Source organism: Astyanax mexicanus, chromosome 8, assembly GCF_023375975.1.
Source record: "Astyanax mexicanus isolate ESR-SI-001 chromosome 8, AstMex3_surface, whole genome shotgun sequence".
NCBI lineage: Eukaryota > Metazoa > Chordata > Actinopteri > Characiformes > Acestrorhamphidae > Astyanax > Astyanax mexicanus.
In genome coordinates, this window is record NC_064415.1 from 5,122,280 (window position 1) to 5,140,902 (window position 18,623).

Sequence of the window (18,623 nt, forward strand, 5' to 3'; positions counted from 1 at the left end):
GGCCTGTTAAGGGTTAATATTAATAAAATTCTCTAAAACCATTTATTTAAATCAATATTAACCAAAGCAGACAACAAATTCTGTAATAATGCCAGACACTGTAAAAGTAAGGAATAATAAGGGTTGCGAGCTTCTTTAAAAAAACGTATATTAAATGTAATTAATAACTGGTTACATTTTTTAGTTGCATTTTAAATTGTAGATCAATTGTTGCTTGAATTGGAACTGGAAATGTTACAGGTCAGGCAGTTTTTATGTTGTTAACTAGTTCCTTATTCACAGTTCCAGGTTGGATTTCTTCTTCTGCTTTCTAAAAAAATGCCTTTTCTATGATGTTTAATTCAGATTACTGTAGGATCAGAACAAAAGCTTCAGTTTTCTTCATGGCGCATTCTTCATGCTTTGGACCAGTGAATTAACTGCAGTTTTCGATTTCCTCATTTGTTTTACTTCTGTGTTTTGACTTTTTGACTGTGGCTCTTGCAGCTTATTTGTTGACAGTGGTAAAATGGGGTGATCTGATGAGTCAGTTTGTGATCAGACTGATTCAGTTTTTCTTTTCCTCAAAGCCTGATTTGCTACAGCTGCATAATTTGCGTGATTTTGATATTTTATTGTCATATCATGAAAGACACTGTAACTGTTAGGAACAGTTAAATGCGTGTTTAATCCTACTTTTTCTAATAAAAAAGTCCACAAAGACCACACAATCAGTTATTTGATAATATTTCACATACTGTGTATCTAGCAGGGGTTCATTACAGTTGTTATATTACAGTTTATATAAATGGACCAATACTGATTCTGTTTTGGGGAGAACTTTGTGGAACAGTGAGAGTATGCCTTATAAAAACGAGTAGTATCTTTAAGTATCTTTAAAAACGAGTAGCATGTTTGTAATTTAAGCTCTTGAGAGAGTAGCAGTGTGTGGATGAGCATTGTCCTGTTGGAATAGTGCACTGGAGTGTGTGTTCAGAAAAGGTAAGGCCACTGGTTGCAGGACTTTAATAATGTAACGTCCGGCTGTCAATGGGCCTGTAGTGAATTGTGAAAAATTAAAACCCACACCCAACTTCCTCCTCCAACTTCAAACAGCCTTACTCTGCATATTTTCAAGCCACAACTTTGCAGCCCTTCTGTTCATCATCATATCACACAACACACAAGTGACATACAACACGAGTTGTAAGCACCATCATACGATGTTGTTCTGCTTTTATGAACTGTGAATGTGAAAGCCTTTGTCTATGACTCAGTAGTAGTGCTGATAATAGTATCAGTATTGTATTAAAGTATATGCACAAAGAGGATCATCTTCAGGTTCCAGAAGAACCTTTTCTACAGACTCACAGTGAGAGACGGTCCCATGATTTACACTGCAGTAACTGACTGAACCAACTGGAATCAAAACCATTAAACCATCTTCTTTATTACCCACAGTGCTCCTCTTCACATTATAACACCTTAGATAGTAATTATCATATTTATTATATAATTAATTTTTAATTTTCCTCTGCATTAGGTGGACAGAGTCAGGACTGTCTCTGCACAAAATCAGAAGAAAAGTTTATTACAAAATTTTACGGATTCGTATCCGTTAAGGTAATGATTGGAAGACTGCCTTCACTACCACCAATGGGCACTACGAACATATTTAGTTACGCCCCGGCAGTCTTCCAGTCTTTCGTTACATGATTGGCAAGTTTGTTGTCCTATTTATAGATGACATTTTGATTTACTCCTCCGATCTTGTGTCTCACGTTTTACACGTTCGCTCAGTTCTCCAACGGTTACTAGAGAATAGCCTCTTTGCCAAAGCCGAGAAATGCTCAATGAGTTCCACCTCCAACGGGTCGCATTTCTCGCCTACGTAATTAGCTCTCAGGGTGTCCTCATGGGTGACAGTCAGCGCTGTAACCAGTTGGCCCGTTCCTAGGTCTATTAAAGAGTTTCAGCAATTTTAGGTTTCGCTAATTTCTATAGGCGTTTCATCCGCAATTTCAGTGGTTTAGCCGCTCCACTTACTGCGTTAACCAAAAGGGCTACTAAGGTTCTCAAATGGTCACCCGAGGCTGACCTAGCCTTTAATGAACTGAAAGCTGCGTTCGTATATGCTCCCATGGGATCCGCATCCCAAACCCGAGCTCCTGTTTGTGGTTGAGGTTGACGCGTCTGATACTGGGGTGGGGGCTGTTCTCTCACAGCATAGTGGGTCGCCTCCTAAGCTTCATCCAATAGCCTTCTATTGGTGAAAGATGTCACCCGCAGAGCGTAACTATGGCATAGGGGATAGAGAGCTTCTTGCTGTTAAACTGGCTCTCGTTCACGGACACACCCGTTCACGGTTCTCACAGACCACAAAAATCTAGATTACTTACGCACTGCCAAACGTATCAACCCTCGTCAAGCGTGTTGGTCTCTGTTCTTTTCCAGGTTTAACTTCTCTATCTCGTTTCGTCTTGGTAACCGTAACACTAAAGCAGATGCGTTATCCTGAGTTTTCAGTTCCCCGGATAACGCATCTCAGTCTTCCGAGTCAGAGCATATCCTTCCACCTGCTGTCAGTATAGCAGCTATTAGATGTTTAAAAAATACATAAATAAATAAAACACACTTGTTAAGTTAGCTAGCCGCTAACGCTAGCTCTATGCCTGGTTATGTTAGTATGTTACCGTTAGCTGGCTACAGCTAACGCTAGCTGGCTACAGCTAACGCTAGCTGGCTAACCGCTAACGCTAGCTGGCTAACCGCTAATGCTAGCTTGCTGCTGCTCTCTGCGAACGAGCGCCACCGAGCTCAGTTTTACTATAGCACTAAAATTCGAACTCTCTCTGAATTAAATCCGAATAAAATTAGTCTCTTTAGAGTCAACAAATGGCGCCGCAATTAACCTGCTTAGCAGGCTGACTAAGCATAAATAAAAGGACACATATTGGTATACTAGCATCAAAGTCTGGTTCAGGTTAATTGAACCACTACAGGAAGTCGGATAAGAACTTGGTTAGGATGTCCCCGAGGATGTGAATCAGCAACGGAAACTGGAAATCTGCTCAGTAGTTTATTGACTTATATGCATGTGTGGTTCTGTAAATAAAACCAATACAGAACTAGTTTAGTGAAATATTGATTAAGGAGTCAACATACACCATCAAACATATACAAATTAACAACGGTCCTTCTCAAATAGGCAAACAAAATCAAGGGCATTTAGCTACACATCTGATCGACATTAAGCATTTACTTAGCAACATTTCTAGTTAACATTTACAAATATGTAGTGTATAAACTAACACAAGAAAAGGTCCATAGTACTTACTTTAAACGTACGCACACCAAATGAACTGAGCAGCTTATAATTTAACAACCTGAACAATCAACTTTAAACTTAAACTATGAAGCTGAACTCTCTCCATCTCTCTCAGCTACTGAGGCACTGATAATTGCAGCTGCAGGGCTGATTACTTCTGCCTTCTGATTGGGTGAGAGGTAATGAGCCATCTGATTGGTGGAGTCATTACAGAATCATGAAGGGAGGGGCTGCTCCTAGGTGCTCTGCCTTTTGCACAGCCGCCCCCAAATTCACATGTGGAATTTGTACATCAAAAGGCCAACTGCAAGTGCTGAATGGAATATACTAATCGTCATCAGGCAGAGCGGGAAGACTAACAAGTCTGGCTACAGGCCGAGTATAGGTTCTGTCCTTAACTTGTACGTCTGCCGACCTGATCCTTTTGTCAGCACCAGGAAATACCTGGGTAACCCTCCCTACTGGCCATAATGCACGAGGCAGCTGTGGGTCAATGATCATAACTGTATCCTCAAGCTGAAGATCTTGTTTCTCTGTCTTCCATTTTTGGCGTGCTTGCAGGCTGGGTAAATAATACTGGATGAAATGTTTCCAAAAATGGTCAGCCAAGAGTTGGCTATGCCTCCATCTCCGACGACCTAACATTTCTGAGTTCTGGTAGACTACTTGTGGTAAAGAAGCATCTCGCCGCCCCATAAGGAGGATGTTTGGGGTAACTGGGTCAGGGTCTGCCAGATCCGAAGATGTGTAGCCAAGAGGTTTGGAATTGAGGATCCCTTCAACCTCTATGAGAAGTGTCCTCAGTACTTCTTCTGTGACTGCTTGGGCCCCTAGTGTAACTTGAAGAGCAGATTTAACTGACCGAATTTCCCTTTCCCAGCAACCTCCAAAATGAGGTGCACCTGGAGGATTGAAAGCAAATTTGATTTGGTGGCCTGCAAGTTGAGCTTGAAGATCTGAATGGAGGGCATTGAATGCCTCTTTGAGCTCTCTCTCCCCTCCTTTAAAGTTCGTGCCCTGATCACACAAAACCTCAAAAGGTTTTCCACGCCTTGCAATGAATCTCCTGAGAGCCATCAAAAAGGCATCCATGTCTATACTGGTGAGGATATCAATGTGGACTGCCCTAGTGGTCAGACACTTGAACAGTATCCCCCATCTTTTCTCACTGCGGCGCCCAATCTTGATCATGTAGGGACCAAAACAGTCAACACCAGTAGAGTAGAATGCTGGTTTCAGGATGCGCAATCGAGCTGGAGGAAGGTCAGCCATCCTTGGTGGGTTTGGACGGGCTCGCCATTTCCTACATTCGGCACAGTTTCGTTGGTGTTGACGAATGGCTTCACGCCCTCTTAGTATCCAAAACTTTCTCCTGACCTCGGAAAACAGCCTCTCTGATCCAGGATGATGCAACTGGTCATCATAATCTTTGATGAGAAGCTTAGTGATTGGATGATGGGGATCGAGAAGAATTGGGTGGACCATTTCTGGCTCGAGCAGAGTACCACGGCGGAGACGACCACCCACTCTGATTAACTGGCTTGTGTGATCAAATTCTGGGGCAAGTGCTAACAGTCGACTAGTGGCTGACACTGGCTTGCCTGCCTTCAGATGAGCTACTTCGGTGGGGAATGATTCCAATTGCACCTGACGTAGGGCTGCAATTTCAGCATTCGTATAATCTTCTGCTGAGAGGGAGGATATATCTTGAGTACCATGATGCAGCAAGGCAGTTGCTTGAATTAACTTCTGAAAGGTCTGGTACTGTGCAGGGTCTTGCAAGAGGTAAGTAGTTGTGGTTATACCACAGAAAGTAGATGTCCTCAGCTCACTATCTTGCTCATTAGTAGTAAGGGACGGTGGCTCTGGCCAGTGTTCTGGTGACTGTCTGAGAAATGGAGGCCCATGGATCCAACGACTGTTGTCAGCTAGCTCGTGAAGAGTTTTTCCCCGAGTTACATCATCTGCTGGGTTGTCACAGGACCGGACATACCTCCATGTGTCTGCCTCTGTCAGGTCTTGTATCTCCGCCACTCTGGTCCCCACAAAAACTTTGTAGTGACAGGAGTCTGAATTTAACCATGTAAGTACTGTGGTCGAATCAGTCCATAGTACAACATGTTGAATAGTAAGAGTTAGTTCAGTTTTGAGGACCTTTGACATCTGGGCACCTGTAAGTGCAGCACATAACTCTAAACGGGGTATCGACTGCTGTTTCTTGGGAGCAACACGAGACCTTGCCGTCAGGAAAGCTACCTCTACTTTACCATGGTTCTCAGTTCGCAAATAAGCAACAGAACCATAGGCTTGTTCAGAAGCATCGCAGAACACGTGTATCTCCCTCACACTGCTAGGGTGATCCATTTCTGGGCTTGTATAACATCTGGGTATGTGAATACTCTGCAGATCATCAAGTTCAGCTTCCCATCTGCGCCAAGCGGTGAGCAACTCTTCTGGTAACTGTGGGTCATCCCACCCTCTCTTTTTATCCCATAGACGTTGGACCAACAGCTTTGCTCTGGTGGTATAGGGGACAATATAACCGAGAGGGTCATATTGAGAAGCCAAAATCTTGTAGATGGTGCGCATAGTGACTACTGAGCTGTCTACCCTGCGGTGCTTGTATGACAAGGTATCAGATTGGCAATTCCAGTGCAAGCCAAGGGTGGATTCTGGTATGTCTTGATGACCTTCGCTGAGCCATAGTTCACTACTTTCAGACCTGATTTCTGGAGGGAGATGTCTGATTACAGAGGGCTCATTGCTGGCCCACTGTCGTAACTCAAATCCTCCTACCCTGAGGGTAATGAGAAGTTTGTCCACCATGTCTCTAGCACTTTCAGTGGAGCTGAAACTCTGGAGACAATTATCTACATAAAATGACTTTTCCACTGAATGCTGGACAGCTTCTCCTGCTTGACTGCATTCTGCCGCATGCTTTTGCAAAGCAAATACAGCACAGCAAGGGCTGCAGGTAGTCCCGAATGGAAGGACTCTCCATTCATAAACACTGGGAGGGTTTTCTCGCTTCAGGTCTCGCCACAAGAATCTGACAAGAGCTCTATCCTGGGGGAGTAAGCACACTTGATGGAACATACTCCGGATGTCACTACTGATGGCAATAGTGTGCTCTCGAAAGCGAAGGAGGACTGCTAATAGTGGTGGACTGAGAGTGGGACCTGGCAGCAGCATCTGATTCAAATTATGACCCTTGTACTGAAATGAGCAGTTAAATACCACTCGGTTCTTCCCATTGTGTTGTACCATGTGGTGTGGTACATACCATGCTTCATCTGATTGTTCCACCTGTTTTGGACATAGTTTCACAATATAGCCAGACTGTTCCAGTTTGTCAATCTCGGCTTGATAAGCAGCAGCTTGATTGGAATCCTTGGCCAACTTCCTCTCAATACTTCTAAGCTGTGGCAAGGTTGCATCTTCGGATGCACGTAGGTGTGCCATATTTCTGGTACGAAGGAGAGGGGTAGCATATCTTTTAATGCCATTCACTTCAACTCGAACTGTCTTCTCCTGCAGAAGTTGGACAGCTTCATGATCTTGCTTTGACCTGGTAACAGCCTTCTCACTACGGTATGGAAACACATCCATTTGCCACAGTTTCTCCACATGGGTATGCAAATCAGCACAGGGTGACATGGATGTAAACAGACACTGCTGTGGGGTAAGATTATCTCTGAGCTCTCGTGCTGGCCCTTGGAGAGTCCAACCCAGTCTCGTTTTCACTGCTGCAGGGCCACCAGGGGGCCCTAGTCTTACAGGCTCTATAGGAGTGATGAGATGTGGACAGTCAGAACCAATCAGCAGCACTGGGGAGACTTTGTCTAGCTGTTGTAATGGCAAGCCCAGAAGATGTCTATACCTTCTTTGTAGAAGAGCAACTGGATGAGAATGCTCTGCTAGTCCCAAAGGCTCAGCGGTGAATGCACTCTGTATCTTGAATTTTCTCTTGGGCTCAGCTACAGGAGATATCATGAATGATACAGCTGCCCCATGGAGAACCTGCAGGTCCTGCCGGACTGTGCGGAGGACTAAGTCTTCAGGTTGTCCTTTTAGGCCCAACTTCTTAGCCGCAGTGTGGAGAATAATAGTCCGCTCTGATCCATCATCTAGCACCGCATATGCTTCCATGGACCTATCTCCATTGCTAAGAACCACTTTGCTGACTTTCAGTAGTACCTTTCGGTTGTATGTTGGGCGATCAACGTACAGGACCTCACTGGCTGTGCTTACCAGACAAGAGTTCTCTACTGGATTAGCCTTTGCCTCTGCTCTCTCATTCACATCATGTAGGACTGCCAAATGTCTCCTATTACACATCTTGCAGGGTGCTTTCAATGTGCATTTAGCAGCTTGATGACCACGGCCACAACGCCAGCATCCGTTATTGGTTCTGATCCAATTCTCCTTCTGGTCTCTGGTCAGCTGCTTAAAATTGGCACAACTATTTAGAAAGTGATTGCTGTTGTCACAGTAGGGACAATAAGGTTTTACTTTCTGATCTGCACTTTTATCTTGTATCTCAAATGCTGTGGTCTTACTTGCTGAAGACCTCTCTGTGTTGAGGAGGATACTGGTAAGTTTACTGGTTTGCTTGATGTCTTTGCGGACCTCTCTCCGCCTACTGGAAGAATCTCTGTGAGTATGGGAAGAGAATTTGATGCTATCCTCTTGGACTTGCAGCTCATATTCCAGCCATTCAGCCAGATCAAGTAAAGTAGGTACAGACACTCCCAATGGGTGGATGTATCGCTTAAATCCAGATCTGAGGTCATGTGGGAGTTTGCTCTGTAATCTTGTGACGTGGGATCCACATTCCAATTCGACATTACCCTTTCTCCCCAACTGCTCCAACATGCTCACGAGGGAGCGAACTCGAAGAGCAAACATGCGGAAAGACTTCACATCTCCACTGCCAATATCTGGGCCATCCATAACTTCTGCAATGTGTTGCAAGGCCAACTGATGGGGCTGACCATACATTTTGTTGAGAGCACTCATGGTGTTGCTAAAAGGATATGGAGAGTTGCTGTAAGAATCAGCGACAAGTAGAGCTTCTTCAAGCTTTAAGTGGTCTGCCAATATCTGAAACTTGAAGCGCTCTGTAGCATCTTCTGGTAAAATATTCTCCAGGGCAATCCTTAATCTGGAAAACTCTCTTGGGTCTGGAGAGCTTAGATTAGGAATAGTTGGAGTTGGCCCTCTGTAGGTCTTCTCTTGTTTGCATGGACCTGTATGATGCTGTGGAGGATGGTTTTGTGCTTGAACATTATGAATGTCATAGCACTTATTGTTCGAAGGGCTAGGCTGAAACTGGTTGGATGGGTGGTCATACTGCAATGACCGATGTCTTGGAGAAAAATCAATTTGGCCCATCTGTTGTGTGATCCTCTCTGTAGAATCAATTGGGGCAGAGTGTACTTTGTGTTGTGCCAGGCTATGACGAGGTGCAGGTATGGGGCAGAATAGATCTGCATTTGGGTTTGTACGTCCTGCCGTAGCATGTAGGCGAGGTGATGGAACTGGATGGGTCAGTCTATGAGGTGAGGTTCTCATCTCTAACCTGAGTTCCTTAACTTCCCTATGCAGAATTGCATTTTCTCGTCTCATCTCCTGGAATGCTGATAAGAGTTCAGGAAAGTGACTGGTTTGCTGGCGCAATACATCATGTTCCCTTTTCATCTCCTGCCAGATAGCAGTCAAATCAGACAGTGGGTTCTTCTGTTTGGGAGATTCCACATGCTCTTGAGCCATATCTCCTACTGTATTCTCCCACTGATCTGTGATGAGACACTCATTTAGACTGGGAGCCTGGCTAACAGGGGTACTGTACCCAGTGGGGTCTGATGTATGCTGTGCTTCATCTTCCCAGTTTCTATCAGGTCGAGATAAATGACGCAGAGACTGAAGTCCTGTGAGGTCATAGTCCGTAAGGTAAACAGGACGGTTTAGTGTTCTCCGAGGTCTAACTACAGGTTGTTCTTGACTGTGATCTGACATCCTCACTGTAGTAGTTCACTGATCCGGCTCGGAGGACCATTAAATAAAAGGACACATATTGGTATACTAGCATCGAAGTCTGGTTCAGGTTAATTGAACCACTACAGGAAGTCGGATAAGAACTTGGTTAGGATGTCCCCGAGGATGTGAATCAGCAACGGAAACTGGAAATCTGCTCAGTAGTTTATTGACTTATATGCATGTGTGGTTCTGTAAATAAAACCAATACAGAACTAGTTTAGTGAAATATTGATTAAGGAGTCAACATACACCATCAAACATATACAAATTAACAACGGTCCTTCTCAAATAGGCAAACAAAATCAAGGGCATTTAGCTACACATCTGATCGACATTAAGCATTTACTTAGCAACATTTCTAGTTAACATTTACAAATATGTAGTGTATAAACTAACACAAGAAAAGGTCCATAGTACTTACTTTAAACGTACGCACACCAAATGAACTGAGCAGCTTATAATTTAACAACCTGAACAATCAACTTTAAACTTAAACTATGAAGCTGAACTCTCTCCATCTCTCTCAGCTACTGAGGCACTGATAATTGCAGCTGCAGGGCTGATTACTTCTGCCTTCTGATTGGGTGAGAGGTAATGAGCCATCTGATTGGTGGAGTCATTACAGAATCATGAAGGGAGGGGCTGCTCCTAGGTGCTCTGCCTTTTGCACAAAGCAAATTGCCACCCCTTAGGAATATTAAGATAACAATTACTAGGACTTTTTGTTGACCACTAAAACTTATAACCACGAATATACCAGTTAATTTCAGACCTGATATCCAAGTTTACTTACCTTCTACTGTGAACAACAAGAAAATGGCGAGAGCAATCAAATGGGCCGTGGAGAAAATAGGAACACGCTGAAGGACTCCACAGGTTAAGGGACTGCGATGGCACTCCTGTTTCTGCCACACACAGCTCTAACGGAGGTTTTTGAGTCAGACAACTACACTACCCAGAACGCACCACCCGCTGACATCACACACACACCCGATCATGTGACACCTCACCTGCTTCCTCCAGGAAGTCCTGAATACTGATTACCTGCTGTATAAAGGACACTCCACGCACACACCTGTTCCGCGTGTTGTTGGTTTTTCCACTTTACAAAGCGTTACTCTATCTGATTATTGTTTTTCTCGTGTATGACCTTGCTTTTGTTTTCTCGACGCCGATTTTTGCCTGTGCCTCTGATTGTGGATTTACTGTGTATGATCTGGACTGTCTATTGTTTCTTCCCTTTTGGATAATCTCTACTGCTGGCTTCTCTCGTGTATGAACTCTGGACTGTCTCCCGTTTATGGTATGGTTTTGTCTATGTGGCTACTGTTTGCCGGTGCGCTACTTATTTTTCATACGACTACTCCTTTATTGTGTACATCATTAATAAACAACCATTTTAGCCGTATCTGCGAGTGTCTGTATTCTGTACCCAACATGACAGTTTATTAAAAATGATTGTCGACCATTAAGCTACAGTGTACAGATCAGAAGCTCTGCCCACTTATCTACTATACAGTGTTACTATATTCACTAATACCACTCAAAACTTTACTACTGTACACAACACAAGCCTTATGTTCACCTTTATCAGAAGCTCCGCCCACTTCTCTACAATACAGAGTTACTATATTCACTAATACCACTTTACTACAACTTTACTACTATATTCACTATGCCTTAGTGGTTAGCACATTTGCCTTCCACCACTGGGGTCTTGGGTTCAAGTCCCTATGTGGGTGGAGTTTCAATGTTCTCCCCGTGTCTGTCTGGGTTTTCTCTGGTGAGGCCGGTTTTCTCCTACAGTCCAAAAACATGGAAATCAGTTAAATTAGATACTCTGAATTGCTCAGAAAAATTGGTGTATACATGCATGTTTGACTGTGTGCCCAGATATGGCACTCTGTGCTGGGTAAATGCTGTAGTGCTGGTGCAGTCCTCCAGATTGACGGTTGTTCTGGTTGAGAGTATGCTGTGCGCGATTGGCTGCTGCTTCTTACCGGTGTTTGTTGAGTGTGTGGAGTGCTTTGAGTGTTGAGTGTCCTTTAGTGGCAGAAAAGTGCTATATAAGTATAATTGTACGTAAGGAAGGAAACAAAATGAAGTTAAACTGAGAAAAATAAGGTTTATTGGGTTTTACTGTCTGCAATCAAATGAAAGCCAAAAATGTGAAAAAACTGTGCTTTTTCTGTATTTATTTTCCAATTTTTTTTCATCTTTTATGAGTTGGTATTGTAAGAGATTTCAATATAAATGATAAAATATACAAATGTTATTTACCAGGAGGTGTGGAAGGAAAGCTGGCGAGCAGTGTGACCTTACACATGGTGCTGAGTGAAACACATTGTTGTCAGGTGAGTTTGTCCGGACAAATAGATAGATAGCAGAAGTGATGCATTTGGTCGCTAAAACAACAAAGGTTCTGAAACTCAAATGAAAAAGTTTAAGTTCCTGTTTTTGTGAAACATGAAAAAAGCTTTCAGTTTAACTCTGTTAGCCCCTCCCACACAGCCAGAGTATATAAGAATAGGAAGCTCAGAGCTTATGATCATTTGAATAAGAGATATGGGGACCAGCAGCTGAACAGAAGTAAAAGAGAGAGAGAGAGAGAGAGAGAGAGAGAGAATATGGATGAACAGCAGAAAGAGAAGAGTGCAGGTGAGTGTCATCAGGACGACTGAGCTCTTCTTTACACTGTGCTGATCTTCCTGCTCAAACACACCGCTAAACCCTTTCACACACAAAAAAACTAATTTCTATCACTACACCCTCTGTTCTTTACTCATTATCCACTGTTTAATTATTGTAGCAGTATTCTTCTTTACTGTGTTTCTGGACTTTTCAGAACTACTCAAAACTACATTTAAGGCAGTCATGCCCTTCATGCCTCAAAAAAAACTGAACCCATAGTTCTTAATCCAGTTTTACCTTGTCTTAGGAGCATTTAAACACTGCGTTCCAAATTATTATGCAAATTGGATTTAAGTGTCATAAAGATTATTCTTTTTGTTTCTCAATTAAACTCATGGATGGTTTTGTGTCTCAGGGCTCTTTATATCACTGAAATCACTGAATCTCAGACACCTGTGATAATTAGTTTGCCAGGTGAGCCCAATTAAATGAAAACTATTTAAGAAGGATGTTCCACATTATTAAGCTGACCACAGGTTTCAAGCAACATGGGAAAGAGAATGGGAAAGGCTTGCTGTGGTGCATAAAGTGAGTGTTCTTTAATGCTGCAAATTCAACAAATGACCATTTTCAGTTCTTTACAACCTATAAAAGGTTTTGAAACTCTGCTGTGCATAATAATTTGGAGCAGTGTATTTTGAGTTTTTTTTTTTTGAGGAATATACTGTTATGATTGGGAGATTTGTTCAATAAAATTTGATTTATACTCTTTATACGGGTGATGACTTTTATTATACTGACTGTCATTTGCATCGACCATTTAATTAAATCAGGGGAAAATATAATTTGCATAATAATTTGGAACACAGTGTATATTTATTTTTTTTCCTTTTATAATATAAATCCTTGAATTGTTTTCACAAATTAGTCAACTGTCACTGTAAAACTGTGCTTTAGACCCATTATACACAGTTAAAAATAACCTACACTATACATCCAGATGTTTGTGGACCCCTCTTATAATTCAGTTTTTAGTTTGCAGACGCAGATGTCAATTTCTTACTATGGAGAGGAATTAGTTGCAAATTGAAAAGCAAACACTACGTGGTAAAATGTAAATGCAATCCACAAGATACATTGCTTTTCCTCAATAACATGCAGTATATTTGTCAAAACGGCATTGTACTCCACTGTGTGGCAGTGCAACTGTTCAAACGCAAATCACAATGCGCAGGATTACATTTTGTCTAGGAGCAGCGTGGAATTCGTACCACAATGAAATGTAATCACTGTGTTTTCACTCTTCTGAGAGGGTAACGTCATCAGGTACGCAGTTGTTATTATAGAATAAAAGTCCTATGTCTTTAGGAGTATGCACTCATGAGGCAAACCTAACAAGACCGTTTCTCTGTATGAAGTACACAAGTTTACAGTTAACACTTAATTCACAATTAAACCACATATCTGAAGTCTAAACCCCTACATTTGCGGAGCGCGGAGCAACGGCACGGACAGCGTGGAGCACAAGGGCGTGAGATAGAGAGAGATACAAAGAGATAGAGAGAGAGAGAGAGAGAGAGAAAGAAAAAAAAGGCTAGTGGAAGTGATGTCACACCGATTCTCCTTATGAACATTTTCATCACCTGGTAAGACACCCACAATTACAGTATCATGAGTAAATGTTTACAATGAGCAGTTTCAAAGAACGTATAGTGATTTCTAGCTTGTAGTGTGAAAAAAAGTATTTATTTGAATATCTCACGAATAAAGTCAAATGAACTGAACTTTGAACTAGTTCAGAATTAAAATTGTGAAGTTTGAACGTGAACTGTTCACTTTGAGCATGTATAAACTGAACTTGAACTAGTTCAGAAAAGCTGTGAACTGGCACAACTCTGCTTACAGGTAGGTAATTTCCCCTCAGTCCATACTGCTGCGAGGTGCATTGTGGGATATCGGACTGTAAGAATTAAAAGTGAAAATACTCAATCCTCCTCCTCCTGGATCCTTGATTTTATATATAATGAGCCGTAGACTATGATACGTTCCGCACTGTATGAAGCTGAAATAATCTGATCTGATGTTTCTCCTCCACAGCCAATAGGAGAGAAGCAGATGAGAGAGACATGAAGAGTAGTAGCAGTGGAATAAGAAGGAGCAGAAGTTTGGATCTACTCCTTGATTTTTTTGGTGAGTTCTCACCAGTAATTCTTCATGAAGTCTTCAGTTCTGAAGAACACAGATTATTATTTTTCCTGTATAAAAATTCCTGATACTCCTGATATTGATCATCTCCATGTTTCTGCATTTCTCCAGATGATCTTCCAGGTGTTCCTGCAGGAGGAAGCAGGTCAGATGAGAGAATCTGAAAGCTGATTTCTCCTGATCAGACTGTGCTGATTAACACCTGAGAGTTTAAACTAAACCTTACAGAACTGTGATTTTTTAACTCAGTGTATATATCTCCCTCTTTTACACTGAAAATGCTTATTAATGTATTGTTATTCATGTATATAGAGTTCAGTCTGTTTATATGTAATATATTAATATTATACTATTATATATTATATATCAACAGGTTACCGACCAGTTATAATGTACATCTTTTATCACCATTGTTTTAATGTAATCTGTAGTTTTATAAGAGAGATTTATTTTCCTAAAATAATTTTATATTAAATACAGCTAAAAGACTTCCTCCTAACTATACTCTCAAACATGGGGATCGCAGACAATGTGCTGTCATGGTTCAGATCGTACCTCACTGGGCGCTCGTTCAAGGTGTCGTGGCAAGGACAGCTGTCCTCAGCCCGCTCCTTATCCACTGGGGTTCCCCAAGGTTCGGTACTGGGACCCCTTCTCTTCCTACCATTGCTTTGCTGATGACACTCAGCTATACCTGTCGTTCTCACCTGAAGATCACTCAATCTCTGCACGGATATCGCAGTGTCTCTCTGACATATCCTCATGGATGAAGGAGCATCACCTTCAATTAAATCTCTCAAAGACTGAACTTCTGGTCATACCAGCAAAACCATCTTTTCAACACAAATTCTCTATAAGTATCGACTCTCTCTCTCTCTCACCGACAAAGGTTGCTAGGAACCTGGGTGTTCTGGTTGATGACCAACTCTCCTTCACGCATCATGTGGCCTCAGTTGCTCGGTCCTGCCGCTTTGCGCTCTATAACATCCGAAAAATTAGAACGTTCCTGACGCAACAGGCCACCCAACTCCTGGTGCAAGCGGTCGTCATCTCACGCCTCGACTACTGCAATGCCGTACTAACTGGCCTCCCGGCCTGTGTAGTAAAACCACTCCAGATGATCCAGAATGCAGCAGCACGTCTGGTCTTCAACCAGCCAAAACGGGCACATGTCATTCCGCTGCTCATTGAGCTCCATTGGCTACCAGTTGATGCTCGCATCAAATTCAAAGCTCTTACAATCGCCTACAAGGTGATGACAGAACAGGCTCCTTCCTACCTGCACTCGCTCCTGAAGGCTTACGCTACCTCCCGGCCGCTGCGCTCCTCCAATGAACGTCGCCTCGCTTTGCCAAAAACTCACACAAAGCAATCCAGACTGTTCTCATACAGAGTTCCCCAATGGTGGAACAAACTACCTTCCACTACCAGATCAGGAGAATCTCTCGCTATCTTTAATAAACTCCTGAAGACAGAGCTCTTCAAAGAGCACTTACTCTCCTAACACCTCTAACTAACTACCTTCCACTACCAGATCAGGAGAATCTCTCGCTATCTTTAATAAACTCCTGAAGACAGAGCTCTTCAAAGAGCACTTACTCTCCTAACACCTCTAACTAACTACCTTCCACTACCAGATCAGGAGAATCTCTCACTATCTTTAATAAACTCCTGAAGACAGAGCTCTTCAAAGAGCACTTACTCTCTTAACACCTCTAACAAACTAACTACTTCTAACCTCATTTCCTTCTTCCCCTCCTTCACTCCTCTATCCTATTATTCCCCTTTGACCTCCTTTTATCCCTATCCAAAGATGTTTTACCTTTAAACTTATTTTACATTGTACTTGACTATTGTAAGTCGCTTTGGACAAAAGCGTCTGCCAAATGTAATGTAATGTAATGTAATGTAATGTAATGTAAAAAGATAATTTAAGGTTTTAATTTATTTTACATTAAAATGTACAGTGCCTTGCAAAAGTATTCACCCCCTTGGATTATTTCCCTATTTTACTACATTACATCCTGTATGTATTTTTTTTATCTGAATTGAATGTGATGCATCTATAAATAATAATAATAATACATTTTATTTTTATAGCGCTTTTCAGGATACTCAAAGACGCTTATCTGAATTGAATGTGATGCATCTGCACAAAATAGTCTACGTTTTAGAAGTGAAATGAGAAAAATATATATGTATATAAAGAAAATATGAAAATAAAAAACTGAAAATTGGCATGTGCATATGTATTCACCCCCTTTGTTATGAAGCCCCTAAAAAGTTCTGGTGCAACCAATTACCTTCAGAAGTCACATGCTTAGTGAAATGAAGGCCACCTGTGTGCAATCTAAGTGTCACATGATCTGTCAGTATATACACACCTTTTCTGAAAGGCCCCAGAGGCTGCAACACCATTAAGCTAACCAAACAACACCATGAAGACCAAGGAGCTCTCCAAGCAAGTCAGGGATAAAGTTGTAGAGAAGTATAAGTCAGGGTTGGGTTATAAAAAAATATCCAAATCTCTGATGATCCCCCGGAGCACCATCAAATCCATCATCATCAAATGGAAAGAACATGGTACCACAACAAACCTGCCAAGAGAGGGCCGCGCACCAAAACTCTCAGCCCGGTCAAGGAGGGCATTAATCAGAGAGGCAGCACAGAGACCAATGGTAACCCTGAAGGAGCTGCAGAGTTCCCAAGCAGAGACTGGAGTATCTGTTCATATGACCACAATAAGCCGTACACTCCAGTCCATAGAGTTGGGCTTTATGGAAGAGTGGCCAGAAAAAAACCTTTACTTACAGGCAAAAATAGGAAGGCTTGTTTCGAGTTTGCAAAAAGGCATGTGGGAGACTCCCAAACTGTATGGAGGAAGGTACTGTGGTCAAAATTGAACTTTTTGGCCACCAAGGAAAACACCATCCCCACAGTGAAACATGGTGGTGGAAGCATCATGCTGTGGGGATGTTTTTCAGCAGCAGGGACTGGAAAACTGGTCCGAGTCGAGGGGAAGATGGATGGTGCTAAATACAGGGAAATTCTTGAGCAAAACCTGTTTACATCTGTCAGTGATATGAGACTAGGGCAGAGATTTACCTTCCAACAGGACAATGACCCAAAGCATACTGCTAAAGCAACAATTGAGTGGTTCGAGAGGAAACGTGTAAACATATTGGAATGGCCTAGTCAAAGCCCAGACCTTAATCCAATTGAGAATCTGTGGTCAGACTTGAAGATTGCTGTTCACCAACGGAAACCATCTTACTTGAAGGAGCTGGAGCAGTTTTGCCATGAGGAATGGGCAAAAATTCCAGTGGCAAGATGTGGCAAGCTCATAGAGACTTATCCAAAGCGACTTGCAGCTGTAATTGCTGCAAAAGGTGGCTCTACAAAGTACTGACTTACGGGGGTGAATAGTTATGCACACTGATGTTTTCAGTTATTTTGTCCTATTTGTTGTTTGCGCCCCATTAAAAAAAATGTTAAATGTTGAAAGTTGTATGCATGGTCTGTAAATTAAATGATGCAGACCCTCAAATATTCCCTTTGAATTCCAGGTTGTGAGGTAACAAAATGTGAAAAATGTAAAGGGGGGGTGAATACTTTCGCAAGGCACTGTATACTATATAAATCTGATGGTGTGCTGCCCTCTACAGGCTGATAAAGTGAACTGCTTACTGCTGTTTTATTGCTGATCAGATTAAAAACACACGTTTGTTTTGGACTTCCATGGACAGCTATGGGCTATTTTGGACGTGTTCGTGGTAACTTGATTTAATAGAGCAATTTTGGTAAAGGTAATTTCAGTGCTTAATAAAAACAGGAGAAAGTCGGGCTTGTGTCCTTGTTTTATTTGTTTTTTTGTTCTCGGGCAAAGATCTAATGTTTTATGTGCACGTATTATGTAACAATACTTCTGTCTCCCTCATAGACACCTGCTTTTCAGTAGAGGCTATTTGTATATGCATCATATTAATAAACATTTAAGTACTTTCAAGCACTTAGCGCAAATCATGTATGTTTTAGTATGTGTAATTAATAGTATGGGATGTGTTCTTCAAGGTTTTCATTGTCTGATTGATAGCAATTCGATTTTTGGTTTTTATAGCAGTCCAATATCTTTTTAATATATTTTTAGGTTTGGTGTCCAAGTACTCCAAAATGATGCAGTAATATTACTTGATATGCATGACAATAATAGTATGGAATGTCTTCTTCAAGAATTACATGGTCTGATTTAAAAACAATTAGATTTTTTGGTTTTAAAGCACTCCAAAATTCCACATTTTTGGTATCCAATTGCTCCAAAATCATACAGTAATATCATTACTTCAAACACATATCTGACATACATGAGAATGAGATCTTTAAGGATTTAGTGCTGTAATATAATAACCATTCAATTTGCTTTGTTAATAGCACTCCAAACATT

At 41.8% G+C, this 18,623-nt stretch overlaps 2 protein-coding genes across 4 annotated transcripts in view; one reads left to right on the plus strand and one right to left on the minus strand.

Moving 5' to 3' along the window:
• Nucleotides 1–2,918: 2,918 nt before the first annotated feature.
• Nucleotides 2,919–9,381, minus strand: LOC125803762 (uncharacterized). Its single transcript, XM_049481939.1, has 2 exons — nucleotides 3,317–9,381; nucleotides 2,919–3,084 (listed from the first exon to the last, which is right to left on the minus strand). The coding sequence occupies exon 1, from the start codon at nucleotides 9,323–9,325 to the stop codon at nucleotides 3,635–3,637; it is 5,691 nt and encodes a 1,896-aa protein (XP_049337896.1). The 5' UTR covers nucleotides 9,326–9,381; the 3' UTR covers nucleotides 2,919–3,084; nucleotides 3,317–3,634.
• Nucleotides 9,382–11,881: 2,500 nt separating this feature from the next.
• The window catches only part of LOC103031905 (rho GTPase-activating protein gacO), a 52,804-nt gene continuing 46,062 nt past the window's right edge, over nucleotides 11,882–18,623 (plus strand). The window contains exon 1 of one of the 3 annotated variants that reach the window (XM_049481956.1): nucleotides 11,882–12,004. In XM_049481956.1, the coding sequence (XP_049337913.1) occupies nucleotides 11,974–12,004 (31 nt within the window). In that variant the 5' untranslated portion in view covers nucleotides 11,882–11,973. The remainder of the gene's footprint in view (nucleotides 12,005–18,623) is intronic. The other 2 variants (XR_007440145.1, XR_007440141.1) reach the window with 2 other exon arrangements.